Below are 17,744 nucleotides of genomic sequence, written 5' to 3' on the forward strand. Positions count from 1 at the left end.
ACAAGCGGTGGGACGGATCATGAAGCGCCATAGTGGAGACTTGATTTTGAGTGAGATGGGAAGACTGGAGGTTTTACATAAAGGAATTATGTGATTGAAAATAGTTTTAAATACCCATGCTGTCACTATGTGGAGACTGTTGGCAGGCAGCTGCAGTCACAGGAGACCAACTAGACTATTCCATTATTCTAGGTGAAAGGTCGTACCTCGTTCTGGGGTGCTAACAGTGGATTCTTGGGTTGTTTTTGTTTTTTACCATTTATTTACTTGAAAAGCATACCATCAGAAATGGAGGGACACACATACACACACACACAGAGGTAGAGAAAGAGAGAGATGGATTTTTCACCTGCTGGTTTGCTCCCCAAATGGCTATAAGAACCCATACTAGGCCAAATAAAAGCCAAAAGCCAGGAACTCCATCTGGGTCTCCTATGTGGGTGGCCCAAGCACTTGGACCATCTTCTGCTGCCTTCCCAGATACATTAGCAGGAACTGGATAGGAGGTGCAGCCGTCAGGACTTGAGTGGGCACTCTGATCTGGCATGCCAGCCCCACAGTGTGGATACATTTTTTAAAGAGTAGAAATAATAGGATTTGCTGATATATTGAATGTAAGGTGAGAGAGAGAGAGCTGAAGATAACTTTAGGACTTTTGGATGAAATGAATACCATTGCCATTTTCTTAGAAAGGGCAAACTGTGGGAGAATCAATTTGGGAAGAATACCTGAAATTCACTTAGAATTAATATTATGACATACAGAAGAAGGGCAAGCTAAGAGGAGGAAGGCCACTTGAAAGACTGTTGGCAGTGATTCCAGCAAGTGGAGTCTTGCATAAGCACCATCCTCAGCACTGCCTGCTCTCATTCATTACATGCTTAGTGTATGCATGAGACTGTTCTAAGTTATTTGTGCGTGTGTGTACACATATTAAAAGATATATGTATCTTTTAATTCTTAGAATAGCTCTATTTGGTTGATACATTATATGAGGAAATTGAGACATAAAAATACTTCCCCCAAATAACAGAATTAATAAATATAGAGCTAGGATGGAGCTCAGGCAGTCTGGCTTAGAGTTAGTCCATCACTAAACTAAGTTATCAAGCCTAGTGTCCTTCAGAAATACTGCTTCAGAGCTGAGCAGATATGAACAGAAGGAATATAGGAATTCAAGGTATTGAAGTGGAATAAAACATATAGGTGAAATTTTCCCTTTCTTTTTAAGATTTAGTTATTTGAAAGAGCTACAGAAAGAGAGGGAAAGACAGAGAGACGTGGAGGGAGAGAGAGAAGAGAGAGATCGAGCTCTTCTATCCATGGTTCACTCCCTAGATGGCCACGGTGGCCAGAACTGAGCCAGGCCAAAACTGCAAGCGAGCAGCTTTGTGCAGGTCACCCATGTGGGTGCAGCAGCCCAAACACTTGGGCCATCCTGGACTGCTTTTCCCAGACTGTTGGCAGGGAGCTGGATTGGAAGTAGCACAGCCAGTGCAGGAACCAGTGCCCATTTGGGATGCCAGTGTTGCAGGTGGTGGCTTTACCCACTGTGCCACAATGCTGGCCCCAAAATTTCCTATTTGAGAGATATTTAGACATTCATATGATTTTCCCAACCGCTTCTCATGTGGGAAGGGCAAATTCAGTTATGGATATGTTGGGTTTGTTATGTCTGTATAATGGCATCACAGTATGCACTCAGCTTACAACTGGAAATCTCAGTCTGGAGCTCAGAAGCAAGAATTGGGCTCTAACTGTGGATTTGGAAAATGTCCAGTATTAATTAAAGCTGTGGGACTAGGTGAAATCCCTCAGTCAAAGATCATAGAGCCTAGAATATTGGGCAAGGACAAACAGGAAATATACTTATATAGCTTCCCTTATTTGTACATCTCATAGTAAATTTTTAATATGTGATAAAACTGAGATTCAAGGACTTTGAAAAAAATTCACATGAAGCTTCTAAGCTCTTCTAAGGATTTTATTATAAATTTTGTTGTCCTTGATCAACAGTAGTTGTTTTGTCTCAGGCTAACAAATCACTGAGAACTTGTAATATGAAATGACAATTTCTGTGATAAAATTTGAGGAAAATGACACAAATTTACAGTATTTACAGTGAATTCATGGCATCAATACTTAGTTTATTAGGGATAATTTAGAAGAACACATTGATCTATAGAAATTATGGCAAATTACTCATTTAATTTTCATATTTGTTGAAAGAATATTCTTGGGACAAATGGGTAAAGTCTTAGAATATTTTGTGATATATATCATATCATAGTATTTTTGAAACTTCTCTTGTTAATAAAAATTGAAATTGTATTGGGAAGAAACAAATATAATGACTGATATAAGTATAGACAGATTCTGTTTAGAATTTTTTTCCTCATACTGTTTTGATTGCAGATCATTAGAAAGTATAGTCTTTTGTGTGGAACCACAAAATACTCCAAATAGCCAAAGCAATCTTTGAGCAAAAAGAACAAAGCAAGAAGCATTATACTACCTGATTAAAAAAATACAGTGAAGTTACGGTAGCATGGTGTGGGCATAAAAACAGACAATGGATCAGAATAGACACCCATAAACGCATATGTGCAGCCAGCTGATCTTTTCAAAGGTGTTAAGAGTCTGGACTGCAAAAGCGATAGTCTGGGTAGTCTTTTCAGTAAATGGTGTTTGGGAAAGCCAGATAACCCACACAGCAGATGTAACTAGACCCGTTTTTCTCACCATGTACAAGCATCAATTCAAAATTGATTAAAGACCTAAATGTAAGACCTGAAATTTGAAACTGCTGTAAGAAAACGTAGGAGAGATGCTTCAGGACATGGGAATGGGCAGGGATTTTCTGGATCAAAACCCCAAAGCACAGGACACAAAAGCGAAAGTAGACAAATGGGGTTTCATCAAACTAAATAGCTTCTGCACAGCAAAGGAAACAGTCAATAGAGTGAAGAGACAACCTACAGAATGGAAGAAAATATTTGCCTCATGTGCTATACAGTGTGATACTTTTATGTTTTTAAAGGGAGAACATTTAGTTTTTTTTGCTATTATTAAATTTAGTGAAATTTGTTAAGTATTCCTTTAAGCAGATTTAGGTTGGCAATATGATAAATAAAATCAGTTTTGTAGAATGCTTGGTCTTTAGGATGCCAGTCTACCACTGCTAACAATGTTATGGTTATTTAGTCATTTTTTTCAAATTCTGATCTTAATAGTATTCAGCATTGTGTAGCATAGTAAGTTTTCACTCTCAAGAAGTTACTCCCTTTCTGAATGAATTCTCCATTAGAGAAGCTAACAAGTTTTATGTTATAATAACTTTTAGACCTTTTTTTCAATGTTTAAATCTGCCTATACTTATTTCACAAAGTAGAATTTTTATAAACTTTTTCTCTCGAGTTTTGTCTCATTTTTATTTTCTAGTCACAGATGATGTAATAAATTTTAACATGCAACAAAAACATCTCCTTTTCCTGTGTCTGAGTTAAAAAGCAAACTGTATTTTCCTCCACTCTCAGAATACAACAACCAACACAGAATACATTTGTTATCCCAAAATGTGTGTGGATTTCACCCACCAGCAATCCCGGCTTTAGTTCTTCTGCAGTGGACACCAGCTGAGGGTCCTCTGTTCCGATTCAGTTCTGACACTGTCCACATGGAGATGGTGTGAGGTCCCACAGATCAAGGGTACAGCTCCAAGGCTGTCCCCTTCCTTTAGAAGCCAGTCATCAACCCCAGGTTGCTTTACCTGTACTGACCAACTGGCTGTTTTGTTTGAGCAGCTCCCAGAAGTCAGGGGAACATTATTGGTTTCCTTAAAGGGTATTAGAAAGGACACAGATAAAGAGATGAGTAGTGTGAGCTATGGGAAGGCAGGAGAAGAAAGCTTCCACACCCTGTTCAGGTGTGCTATCCTCCAGCAACCCTCAGGTATTCAACTCCTTGAAAACCTTCTGAACTGTCCTTTCGGTGTTGGGGGGGGAGACTTCCTTGTGTAGGTGTGATTTCAAGTAGACTGATGGGCACGGCCTTGAGGCCTTTCTAGATTCTTCAGCATTCTTTCCTCAAGGGTATAGAGCAGGACCAATGTGGAGTAAGGAGGCTGTTATGACCTGCTGTCTGATTTACTATGGCCTCTCTTGAGGAGGGAATTAGAGCCAGGAACTGTGGATGAAACCCAAAATATATAATAATGTCACAGTGTTCTTCAAAGCATCTATTTCTATCTGAAATCTTACTATCCCAACTAATTATCCTAACATAGATACCAGACATTCAGTGTAAAGGGTATTTTTAGATATTCTTCACTAACCAGACTCTCCTTTTTTAATATCTAAGATTCAGAAACTAGATTTGGAAAATTCATTGCTAAACTAACTTGCTGTCAAATGCAATCTTATTTCAAAAACTGAAATAGAATTAGATATTCATTGTGCAACAATACTTTCTAATATCTTTCAGTCTCCTATCGTTTATTTTCCCCTGATTTTAGAAATCTGCTGGTTTATAGAATAAATGATAATGCTCGTTGGGAGTCTTTATCAGTAAAGTAATATCACAATAAGCTTTTCAGCCATTTAGTTTTTAATATGCCTCGTCTTTCAAACATAGTTTGTTTTCCCTCATCAACCACATTGTCCTTCCTTCTGACAGTATATTTTTAGCATCCCTGTTTTCAGTCGTCTGTGGGCTTTTTAGAGTGGATGCACATTTGACCACCCATGTAACATTTTGAAGATTTTAAAGCAGTTTTTCTGCTATATATAATCTTTTATGCTCATGAAAGATGTGTTTCCTAGTGTTCTTTAAATTTTTAAAAAATTATTTTCGTTTTATTTGAAAGGCAGAGAGAAAGAAAGAGACAGAGAGTGAGGTCTTCCTTCTGCTGGTTCACTCTTCAAATGCCCACAACCACCAGTGCTGGGCCAGACTGAAGCCAGGAGCGTGGCACACAATCTGGGTCACCTTCATGGGTGACAGAGAACCAGTACTTGAGCCATCATCTGCTGTCTCCCAGGGTGTGCATTAGCAGGAAGTTGAGATTGAAAGGGGAGGCAGAACTTGAACCCAGGTACCCCAATATGGGATATAGGGGTTCTCCAGGGATGTCTTAACCACTGTGACAAATGCCCTCCCTCCTCCCCTGTTATTCTCTATAAGGGCACAATAAGTACTTAATGCTGTAAATATTCCACAAACTTTATTGGTAATTTATCATTATTATACTTTATTATACCTAAAACTTGTGTTATAACAGGAAAGGTAGAAACATAGGACTAGAGAAAACTTGAAAAAGTCTATATCAGTATCTAAACCCCTACATGTCAATGTTTAAGCTGCTTTCTTTAAAAGGAAATATTTTCTCCAAACAAAAATCTTCGTAGAAAGTAAGTCAATTTACTTTTCAAAAAGAACAGCTGGTCAAGGTCTTCTTTATTAGCATCTGAGAACATATTTTCATTCCTGAAGCTTTCTCTTCACCATATTAAATTATGTAGTTTCTTTAGCCTTCCCTTAAGGGAAGTTAATTTTCAGCCCTTTAATTGATCTTGCTAGTGTTTTGAATCTTCTCCAAATCTCCTTGTCAACTGTTTTGTGCATCAGCCTAGAAGCAAGGAAGTGCTAAGCAGATGCATTCATTAAGTGAAAAGTGATAAAATCTGTTATTAGATTTTAAAAGTACTATAGAGGAAATACTAGTTGAAATAAAGAGTAACATACAACATTAAGGAAGTTAAGTAGAAATTTATATAAATAATCTAAGAATTTTAGATTGCAAATTTTCTGACTATTCATTCAGATAAATAGAATTACCTCCAAAAAGGTGATGACTTTCAGTGGTAAAGAGAATCCTCTGTACCATGGAATAAATTGTCTGTGTGTCACCTGGTATAACAGTATAATGCTGGGGCTGGCGCCCTGGCTCATTGGTGTATCCTCCGCCTGCGGTGCCGGCATCCCATATGGGCACCGGGTTCTGTCCCGGTTGCTCCTCTTCCAGGCCAGCTCTCTGCTGTGGCCAAGGAGTGCAGTGGAGGATGGCCCAGGTGCTTGGGCCCTGCACCCCATGGGAGACCAGGAGAAGCACCTGGCTCCTGCCTTCAGATCAACGTGGTGTGCCGTGCGCAGCGCGCCCGCTGCGGCGGCCATTGGAGGGTGAACTAATGGCAAAAGGAAGACCTTTCTCTCTGTCTCTCTCACTGTCCACTCTGCCTGTCAAAATAAATAAATAAATAAATAAATAAATAAATTTAAATTTCAACTTCCTTGTGGGCCAAAATAATGTCTTATACTTCCATTCATATTCACAATAATATGTAGCAAAGTGCTAAGCACATAAAATGAATCAATAAATCTTAATTGATTAATATGCTATTAAAACACAACAGACTGAAGGGAAAGATAACAATATACACTGCCATTCTTAGAATATTTTAGGATATACTAAATAAAACGATTAAAATAAACCCAATTATTTAAGCTAATTAGGCATGCTCAAATTTAGTCTTTTTTTTTAAGATTTATTTATTTTTATTTGAAAGTCAGAGTTACACAGAGAGGAGAGGCAGAGAGAGAGAGAGAGAGAGGTTTTCCATCAGATGGTTCACTCCCCAACTGGCCGCAACGGTTGGAGCTGTGCCAATCTGAAGCCAGGAGCCAGGAGCTTCCTCCCGGTCTCCCACACGGATGCAGGGGCCCAAGCACTTGGGCCATCTTCCACTGCTCTCCCAAGCCACAGCAGAGAGCTGGATTGAAAGTGGAGCAGCCAGGACTCAAACTGATGCCCATATGGGATGCCAGCACTGCAGGCAGTGGCTTTACCCCCACTACGCCACAGTGCTGGCACTAGCATAAATTCTTTTTTTTTTTTTTTTTTTTGACAGGCAGAGTGGACAGTGAGAGACAGAGACAGACAGAAAGGTCTTCCTTTGCCGTTGGTTCACCCTCCAATGGCCGCCGCAGCCGGCGTGCTGTGGCCCGCGCACCGCGCTGATCCGAAGGCAGGAGCCAGGTACTTCTCCTGGTCTCCCATGGGGTGCAGGGCCCAAGCACTTGAGCCATCCTCCACTAGCATAGATTCTTAATCACAGGTCTCCCATAAAACTCTAAGGGAGTTAATAGATTGACTTTGGGTTCATGAATTTTTCTGAAATCCCATGTAAGATTTTGGATTATGTGCATTTTCTAGGCAAGTATCTCAAGTCTGACCTCCACCACTACCACCACCACCCCCAATTACTAATCATTGCTTAAAAAATTTACTTTATACAAGTATCAGTTTCATCTCTTCAGAGACTGTTAGAACCAGATAGAAAGAAAACAGGTGATGTTATGTAGAATCATATGAAGTTGATAGTGTTTAATTTAGTAGTTCCTGACTTACAAAATCATCACTTTTATGTGATACAACTTAATATGTTCTTAAATAACTTTTTATGCATTTAAAATATATTTACGAGTGTTTTAGTTAAGCAACATATGTTCAGATATATCTTATTTGGTAATTGAATTCCGATTATATTTCCTCAGTTTCTATGTTCCATAAACTTAATGTCTTTAGATATGTGTACTTTTAGGTTATGCTGTATTTCTTTGGAGTTTTTCTTGTGTGTGGTTTAGTATATGAATGGTCTAATATAATTTCTCTTGAGCTTTATTTTTTTATTTTTTTGTTTTCTCAATTTTCACTACCCTTTCTTTCAAATAGGAAAAATAAAAACATGAAAAAGTTAATCAAAATGAAGAAGCACTTTAAACCTTTTTTTTTCTTTTGTAGATTACTCTCTGATTCTAAACAACTCAACATTTTAAGAAAAGCAAGATCTTATATAAAACAAGGAAAATTTGATGAAGCCGTAAGTGCACAAGTCTTGTAGATATAAATAGCTGGCTATCATTTCTTGGATGGAGGGATATGGGATACCCTGGAGAGCACAGTGGGCTGGCCAGGGAACCTTCTTGAACCCTTAACCATAGAGGAATTTCCTGAGAAGCAGCTTTAGCCATGGACATACTTTTTATTTCAGAAAATATGAGTAAATTTTTCTAGGTGAGCATTAGAACCAGTGCCATTTTTTTTAGATGAGAAAATATATTCAGGCTACTGTCATCCTGCTTATGTGTAATATTTGGAATTCTCCATGCTTCCTCAGAAGTCCAATGATTCATAAAGAAGCTCTGATTGTGTCAGTTCCTACCGCACTATGTTTTTTGTTACTTTTTTCTTTGTTAAATGGTCATAGAATTTCAAAGTAGAAAAGAATTCTGTTTTCATTTTGTAAGATTGCCTAAGTAATCACCAATTCATGCATTTCTAATGCTTATTTTTGTTGTGGCTATAAAATGGTAAGTTATTCTTTTCTAAAATATTAAGCTATTTTGGTGATGTTTTGTAACTGGCTTGGGTAATCTAATTTGAAGAAATAAAGAAATGATATGAATAAAGGCATCTACATTATCTGCCATTTAAAGTGCCATTTCTTATAAAAATTAAAATGTTTATTTTGTTCTGAAACTTTTCTCGTACTTATAAGATCCTCAGTTAAAATCTATTCTTAATCCTTCATCTACAGTTAATCACTTTAATTTTAATATACTAAATTGGCTGTTAGGAACTTTATAATTTTCCTTGAAATTTAGATTTCCTTATTCTTTCATGTGCAAGTTATTTTTAAATATATATTTATTTTATTTTATGTATATTTTTTCTCCATAGGTGTCCCTTTGCAAGGAGCTGATTCACCTTGCATTGGAAGGATTGTCTTATTACCACACTTACGACAGATTCTTTTTGGGCATCAATGTTGTTGCTGGTTTTGTGGGATGGACATCGTATGCTTCTTTGTTGATCATCAAGTCTCATTCCAACCTTACGAGAGGTTTAACAGTTAAGGTAGTTTCAGAAAATAGAACAAAGGTTCAGATGTTGATGCAGTATCACTAGGATTGAGGAAAGACATGTAATCAAATCAAGTATAATTAGTTCATAGAATGTACAAGTCATTGTACTAAACTTTTATTTATCTTTCATTTGCTTTGGTTGAATTAGATCTTTTTTCTGTTATTTCTGTTTTTTCTTTTGTGAAAAAGATATGTTAACATAAAGTCCCAATAACCTAAGAGGGTTATAAAGATAGTTGTATAATTGAAATTCTGCTATGGTATTAATGATGCCAATTTTCTGTTTGTTTCTATAACTACTTAACATGTTGTTTAGTATTCTGTATATGTCTAGTACAACTTTAAAACAATATTTTTAACTGTGTCTGGTATTAAAAGTTTAGGACTAGAAAGTAAGAAAATCATTGCTCAAATATTTCTTTTTAAATAATATATGTATTTCCTGGAATTATTCTTCCCTCAACTTTTTATAATTTTTCAAAGTACAGATTTCCAGAACTTTCTGCCTGTCATTTTAATAATTCATCCTAGTTTACTGTACTTGCAGTAGAAAAAAAAATTTGGTGACCTCTTTAATGATACTCTAAATTACTGGGAAAATATAATAGTATGTATATGGTTTTACTACATTAAAACTTGGAGCAGGTGTTTAGGCTAGTGGTTATGACATCAGTTGGGACACCTGCATCCCAAAGTGGAGTGCGTGGGTTCAAGTCCTGCCTCTTCTCTCCATTCCAGTTCTTGCTAGTGCCCACCCTGAGAGGCAGCAGGTGATGGCTCAAGTTCAGGCCCTGCCACCCACGTGGGAGACCTGAATTGAGTCCCCAGCTCCTGGCTTCAGCCAAGGCTCAGTCTCAGCTATTGTGGGCATTTGTGGAGTGAACCAGTAGAAGAGGGGTCTCTGTCTGTGTCTCTCTACCTCACAAAGAAATAAATAGAAATTGAAGGGAAAAAACAAGCTCCCAATAAATGAACAACTTAATTAAAAAATAAATTTGACAAAAACACTTTATTCTTTTAAAATATTCTGCTAGCTATTATTTTCCAGGGAGAATATAACAGTTCCATTTTCTTAGCTTAGTTATCTCTAATTACAGTACCCAAATGTCTCAACAAAGGAATAAGGCCTTGTGGTGTATTTTTAATAGTAATAATCTGCAAATATTTCCAGTGATAACTTTTCCTATTTTATATTTTATTTTCCTATAATGGAAAGAACATTAGTGTTTAATTTTTAAAATGCTTTAATGCATCTTAAATAATTTCTTCCAAGCAATTTTAATTATTTGAATGTACATAAAGTGGACTAGAATAGGAATAATTTCCTACATGGTAGGAAGACACAGAAATGACTGTTTTATTAACAGATATATGAAGTACTTAAATTTCTACAGGGAATTTGAAATTTTTTATGCCAATTAGAATCATAATAATGCTGGAAGTAAACATTACAATAATAAGTTGGGCCATCTTTTGCTACTTTCCCAGGCATGTTAGTAGGGAGCTGGATTGGAAATGGAGCAGCTGGGACTTGAACCTGTGCTTATATGGGATGCTGGAGTCACAGGTGGCTGTTTAAGCCACTGTGCCGTGACACCGCCCCCACCCTGTCCCCCTTGTTCTGTTTTTATCTAGTAAAATCCCCAAATATGAACCCCTCAAACCAACTCCCATCATTCCATCCCCACCTACGTGGGTTAAACTCCTGGAAGGCCAGCACTAGTGCAGAGCAGTATACCACAGTGTATGACTGAGAAGAAGGCATGGCTTGTTGTTAGTGGTTTTTCAGAGTCCATTCAAGATTAAGTAGAAAATGTTGGCACTCTTGTTATTTAAAATCCTCTTGATTTCATGTCATTTTCCTGTCTTAGTAGGAATAGCTGAACCTAATTCTTTTCTTTATGATTTAAAAGTTCCTGTAAATAGATGTCATTTCTAATATCTATTACTGTATGTATCAAAGGATTAGATTATCATACCATATTGTATTTACTCTTGAAAATTCCTGGAGTCCTTTTTCCCCCAAATACTCTTTTTTTAATATATTTTTTTAAAATTCATTTGACAGGTAGAGTTATAGACAGTAAGAGAGAGACAGAGAGAAAGGTCTTCCTTCTGTTGGTTCACTTCCCAAATAGCCTCCACGGCTGGCACTGTGCCGATCCAAAGCCAGGAGCCAGGTGCTTCCTCCTGGTCTCCCATGAAGGTGCAGGGGCCCAAGCACTTGGGCCATCCTCCACTGCTTTCCCAGGCCACAGCAGAGAACTGGAAAGGAAGAGGAGCAGCTGGAACTAGAACCGGCACCCATATGGGATGCCGGCGCCGCAGGCAGAGAATTAACCAACTGAGCCATGGCGCCAGCCCCCCAAATACTCTTATAAACTCGGTATCTTACTATTTAGTGATACAGAGTCAGGCCTCAGTCCTTACAATAAAGTAGTTGCCTCAGCCACCTTCAGCTTTTAGAGACCCCATTTGTCCACATCTATCTAAGTTTTCCCCTTTTACCCCCATCCTCTCTCTGTGGGATTCCCGTTGTTATTTATTTCCAGTGTTATTTACTGATAGGTTTCTTTAGTTACTGATGGGACGAGTGCAAAGGAGAATCAGCTGAGGAGAAAATAAAAATAAAAGTGGTAATAGAAGTCATCATTCCCTTCCATTCCTGTTTTTCTCCCCATTCTCTCCAGTTATGCTTAACATTTTCCGGAGCCCTTAATTATGTTTTGTGCCGCCTTCTGATTCCTACTTCATGTGCTAGAACTCTTGTTCTTAGCATCACAGCTTCCTGTTAGTGTCCTTTTCCTTGTCTTTGGAGTGTCCCTTACTTTGCATTGGCTTCAACAGGCCCAAAGCATTGCTTCATCTGCCTAGCCCATGCGGCTATCGCTAGAGACTTGCATTGAGGAAATTCCTTTTTTTTTTTTTTGGTAAGGCAGTTGTTTGGGAAGAGAAGATATGACTAAATGAAACTACTGTGCTTGGATAATAGAAAAGCACTGGAAGCCTTTGAAGTTGGAACTTGAATAAATAAATATATTGTTGCAAAGAAAGTCCCATAGTTTATTATGGATTAAATAACCTTTTGTAAGCAAGGCAGAAATCACAATCAACACTTATAAAGTTGTTTCTAAGAGGAAATATGTTCAGAGTTTCAAACAAGTTACTTGCATGCAAACTCAGGATCTTAGTCACTTTGAGAATTGCCTAATTGCAACACTTATAAGCTATCCAGCATTTTTTTCTGTAATACGCTCCTTAAAAAACAAGCTTTATTTTATTTTATTTTTTTGAAATGCAACTCTTCAATTAATAATCTAGTTGTGGAATCATTGAAAAAAGTAAAAAAAAAAATCTTTTAAAAACACCTACTGACTAGCATGGATTTGGAAGTGTTTCAGTGTTTTGTTTGATTTTTCAGAAATCAAGCCATCTCCTGCCATATGGTTTCCTAGCTGCTGGCCTTTTAGTAGCTTTGTTTCTGCTGATTCAAGCCTGTCCCTGGACTTATTATGTGTATTGTTTGTTGCCAGTGCCAATATGGTATGCTGTTCTAAGAGAGTAAGTAGCACATCTTACTGCCTTGATTTTTAGTTCCTTGACAGTTAAATCTGTAATTTAAGTACCCTCAATTTCTGTAGCGTAAGTTATCCGAGATATTTATAATACTTTCAAATCTCCAAACCCTCTCACTTCATTTATAGCAGCATAAATACTTCACATAAACATCTCTTTTGTTTTACCTTCCATGTTTTACTTTATTTCCCTGACATAGCAGTGATCTTATTTCCTTATTTTTGTGTCTTTTATAAGAAAAATATGAGGGCCTGCATTGTGGCTTAGGGGGTAAAATCTGTGACACTGGCATCCCATAAGGGTGCCAGTTGGTGTCCCTGCTGCTCCACGTCTAATGGAGCCTCCTGCTAATGGCCTGGGAAAACAGCAGAAGGTGGCCCAAGTACTTGAGCCCCTGCACCCATGTGGGAGAGCCAAATGAAGCTGCTTGCTCCTGTCTTTGGCCTAGTCTAGCCCTGGCTATTGTGGCCATCAGGGGAGTGAACTAGCAGATGGAAGAGCTCCCTCTTAACCTGAAACTCTGACTTTGAAATAAATAAATAAATCTTTAAAAAAGAAAAGAAAAATTTGGAATAAAATAACTTAATTTTGATTTTACTAGAGGAACTTGTATTTTTATAATCATCTTAAATATCAGTATATCTTCACGTTTTATGAAAAGATTTCATGTTTTCTTTCTATGTATTTTTGCCTCTTCTTTCTTATTTGTTCCAAGAAATTACATATATAATTGAAACTTTGTAATTAAATCTAATGTGATGTAGACATGCAGAGATTAGTCCATATTTTTCATATGTGCTGTGATTCTACCTTTAAGTTCTTCCTCACAAGTTGGACTTAAATTATACTCTTACCATTGTAGAAAACATCAAAAGTAAGGCCATCAGGTGAGTTTCAAGCACTTTTAAGTAAAACGTGGTACTGGTTCGTGCTCATAGGCATCCAGAGTCATGTTGAAGTTCTTGTTGATTTTTATATTTACACCGGTTATCTGGAGTTTAAACTTAGTCTTGGACATCAAAGTATTCTCTGAGAAAACCAGAGCCGGGGGTGAGAGCACAGAATCAGGCTATCCTTATTGTTAGCCAACATGACATGTATTTTCATTTTAATTTTTGTTGATTCGTGCTATGACCATTCCTTCCCTCCCTTAAAAACAGTAGGTATTGGGGCTGGCACTGTGGCCTGCAGTGCTGGCATTTCATGGGGCGCCAGTTCAAGTCCTGGCTGCTGCACTTCCGATCCCGCTCTCTGCTGAGGCCTGGGAAATCAATGGAAGATGGCCCAACTCCTTGGGTCCCTGCACCCACGAGGAAGACCAGGAAGAGGCTCCTGGCTCGTGGCTTCTGTACAGATCTGTACAGCTCTGGCTGTTGCAGCCATCTGGGGAGTGAACCAGCAGATGGAAGACCTCTCTGTCTCTCTTCCTCTGCCTGTCTGTAACTCTGCCTTTCAAGTAAATAAATAAATCTTTTTTTAAAAAGTAGGTATTAAAAACATTAAAATGTTAAAAATATTGAAAGTAAAAATTATATATAAAATGTTTAAAATATAGGACGAAAAGGCACTAATTAAAACCTACTTTACTTTTCCATTTGAAAATTATAGGATTGTTGGATGTGTTGAGTCAGATATTTTTTCCTTTTTTTAAAAAAAAATTATTTATTTATTTAGAAGACAGAGTTACAAAGAGGGAGAGACAGAAAGAAAGAGAGATCTTCCATCCTCTCATTCACTTCCCTAATGGCTGCAATAGCCAGTGCTGGACCAAGCCAAAGCCGGGAGCCTAGAACTCCATCTAGGTCTCCCACTTGGGTGGCAGGGTCTCAGGATTTGGACCATCTTCCTTTGCTTTCCCAGGCACAAAAGCAGTGAACTAGATTGGAAACTGAGCAGCCACGTCTGAAACTGGCTGGCACTGCAGACAGCAACTTAACCAGAATGCCAGCCATACTTTTTTTTTTTTTGACAGGCAGAGTGGACAGGGAGAGAGAGAGACAGAGAGAAAGGTCTTCCTTTTGCCATTGGTTCACCCTCCAATGGCCACCGCAGCTGGTGCGCTGCGGCCAACGCACCATGCTGATCCGAAGGCAAGAGCCAGGTGCTTCTCCTGGTCTCCCATGGGGTGCAGGGCCCAAGCACTTGGGCCATCCTCCACTGCACTCCCGGGCCATAGCAGAGAGCTGGCCTGGAAGAGAGGCAACCGGGACAGAATCCGACACCCCGACTGGGACTAGAACCCAGTGTTCCGGCGCCGCAAGGAGGAGGATTAGCCTATTGAGCCATGGCGCCGGCCCACATTTTTTTTTCTAATGTTATTTGCTTTGGCGTCTTTTTAATAGATTATAAAAAATCTAAAATGTAAAAGTATACTCTTTTGCTAGAAAAAAATCTTTCAAATGATTTTATAAAATTGTTTCTTATTCTTCTCTGCGCACTGTTGAGAATAAAAGAAAAATTCTCCTTGTGCCTGTCTGATGTTAGTTTGCTTTCCCATGTGGCACCTTAATAGTTTCAATAACATTCTGTAGCCGTTGTTTTTAGTCAGAAAAAGATCATAAACCAAATGATGCTGACCTTTTATAATTACCTACTTAATAATACACCATAAATGCTAATTTTTCTCAGTGATGAAGTATAAAAAGTACTCAAGTATGTAATACATTTTTGATGGTTATGAGTTCACACTTAATTACAATTAGTGTATAATTAGTGACATCTTAAATTGGGTTTGGAAAAGGTTATTTAGCTCAGCTAAAAAGTGCAGTTAAGATTTTCCCTAGCTAGATTAAGAAAACCTTCCTTTATTTAATTAAAATAGTTGAGATTTTAATTTAAGGAACCTAGGTGATTTTTTTTAAAATTTCAGTTTGTATATATTTGGACTCATTGTATGCATATTTTATCTATGATATTCTATCTGTAATTGTATGTAACCATGAGTAAAGTAGGATCAAGTAAGACTCATTTATTGTTATAAATGTTTACAAAAACCAAGCAAACCTTTGTTATAGTCAAATAAATTCATAAAATCCATTTTTCCTAAAGTACATAGATTTTTTTTTTTTTTTGACAGGCATAGTTAGAGAGAGAGAGAGACAGAGACAGAGAGAAAGGTCTTCCTTCCATTGGTTCACCCCCCAAGTGGCTGCTATGGCCGCGCGCTGTGCCGATCCAAAGCCAGGAGCCAGGTGCTTCCTCCCAGTCTCCCATGCTGGTGCAGGGTCCAAGCACTTGGGCCATCCTCCACTGCACTCCCGGGCCACAGCAGAGAGCTGGACTGGAAGAGGAGCAACCCGGACAGAATCTGGCGTCCCGACCAGGACTAGAACCCGGGGTGCCGGCGCCGCAGATAGAGGATTAGCCTAGAGAGCCGTGTCGCCAGCCCCTAAAATACATAGATTTTTAAAAAGCAGTTAAGTTAAAGCTATTAAAACAAATCTGTTAGTTTCTCTTAGTTTTTGAATAATCTATAAATTGAAAATTTATAAAAATAAGTATTACCTAATTTTTTGGCTTTATATAAGGCTTTTATTTTTACTACATATAATCGTAATTCAATACACATTGTAAAGTCTTTTTCTAAATAATTTTTTAAAACAGATTTCAAGTTGTTCAGGACCTTGTTGCATCACTGTTGACCTTTCCTCTGAGCCATTTTGTTGGATACCTGTTAGTCTTTACTGTGGGAATTGAAGTATTGGTAAGTAAAATTAGCAGATTACAACATTTTTCAGATTTTTTCCATCTATCTGTAACTACTGTTAAATGACCTCATTTTCATTTCTTCTTTGGAATATCTTACCAGGTTCTCAGTTTTTTCTACCGCTATATGCTTACAGCTGGACTTATTGTATTTGCGGGTTGGCCGTTTCTAACTAAACTGTGGACTCAAGCAAAGGTATAAATATTCTTTTTGACCTAGAACAGATTAGTAATTACTTTGTTTTGATATGAGTTTAACTTGAGGAATTGCTTATCTTTAAAGAGTAGGATATAACCTTACATTAAAAAAAAAAAAATTGGCCTTTTGAAGGAGAACTGACATTACTTTTAAGGTTTCAGTGATTCCCCTAGTGTGTCACATGAAAATGAGCTGGTTATGTGATAATTGAAATTATTAAAGGACTGATAATATCCTTTTCTGAAACACTTCTTGGAGTCCTTTAGCTTAGATATCTAGGTGATGGAGAAGGCAGAGAGATTTCCTGAGCCACTCAGTTTTTATCTAGAAAAGTGTATATTCGTGATAGTTTATTCTAGAATATAATTACTCTTGATGTTCTTTCTCAGGTAAAGAATTACAGTGTGCTTCTATAAAAAATACTCTCATGTGTGCTCTTTGATTCTTTCTCTACCCTATGAGAATTTTAAAGTCTCTAGCATGATTATTGATCATTTTTATCTTAATATAATCACAACATTACTTTCATTTATTTCCCTTCTGAACTTAATTATTTGATTATTATTGTAGACCAGTTTTCTTATAGATGGCATCATCAATTTTGCTATAACAAAAATTGAATGAAGCACTTGCTTTGAAATGTCAGCCTCGAGTTTAAATCCTGGTTATTTCATTTATTATGACCCTGGTATACTTACTTTAACTTCTCTGAGCTCAGTTTCCTCATCAGAAATACTGTGCATAGTAAAAGCTACCTCTTGAGATTACTGAGAGTTAGAGATAATGTGCATGCTGGGCCTAATATAGCACCTGTACATCTACTGTTCTATTCCTTTTTAAAATAAACAGCTGTGAGATTTGCATTTTGTTTTAGGAAAGGAACACGATTGAAGCACTGAAGACAGTTTTCTGTGCCATATTTGTTTGAAGATGACTTTGTTCTTGGTTTTAGATCACTTCACTGAGTTGGACTGTCTTTTCTTTGCTCCTGGCGGTGTTCCCACTGATGCCTGTTGTAGGTCGGACGCCAGACATCTCTCTAGTGTATGGACAATCTTTAATTTTATTTTCAGTACAATTTTTTTTTTCAATCAACACTGTGAAATTTGAACTATATGATCGTGAGTCTAAAATGATATGAACAAACTAGAAATTGAAACGCTAGTACCCACCCATGAATCAGGACTTTGCCTTGGGATCTAAGAGTCATTAATGCTCCCTTAGAGAGGCTTATTGGGCTTCACAATGAAATTGTGGTTCACAGTGATGACTGAAAATGAAAACAAGTAAAAAAACTAGAAGATTTTCTATCTTAAATCTATTGGGAAATTGGTAAAAGTTT

The 17,744-nt window shown here is 37.6% G+C and overlaps 1 protein-coding gene across 8 annotated transcripts in view; it reads left to right on the forward strand.

Annotated features, from left to right (window-relative positions):
* Positions 1-17,744, forward strand: part of PIGN (phosphatidylinositol glycan anchor biosynthesis class N) — a 147,590-nt gene that overhangs the window by 58,142 nt on the left and 71,704 nt on the right. For all 8 annotated transcript variants that reach the window (XR_011379302.1, XM_002713621.5, XM_051851153.2 and 5 more), the window contains 6 exons: positions 7,799-7,877; positions 8,738-8,914; positions 12,344-12,483; positions 16,102-16,201; positions 16,307-16,399; positions 17,355-17,446. Coding sequence is in view for 7 of the 8 variants with exons in the window: in XM_002713621.5 (XP_002713667.4) it covers positions 7,799-7,877; positions 8,738-8,914; positions 12,344-12,483; positions 16,102-16,201; positions 16,307-16,399; positions 17,355-17,446 (681 nt within the window). In the remaining variant the exon portion in view is untranslated. The remainder of the gene's footprint in view (positions 1-7,798; positions 7,878-8,737; positions 8,915-12,343; positions 12,484-16,101; positions 16,202-16,306; positions 16,400-17,354; positions 17,447-17,744) is intronic.

This window comes from Oryctolagus cuniculus, chromosome 10, assembly GCF_964237555.1.
Source record: "Oryctolagus cuniculus chromosome 10, mOryCun1.1, whole genome shotgun sequence".
Lineage (NCBI taxonomy): Eukaryota > Metazoa > Chordata > Mammalia > Lagomorpha > Leporidae > Oryctolagus > Oryctolagus cuniculus.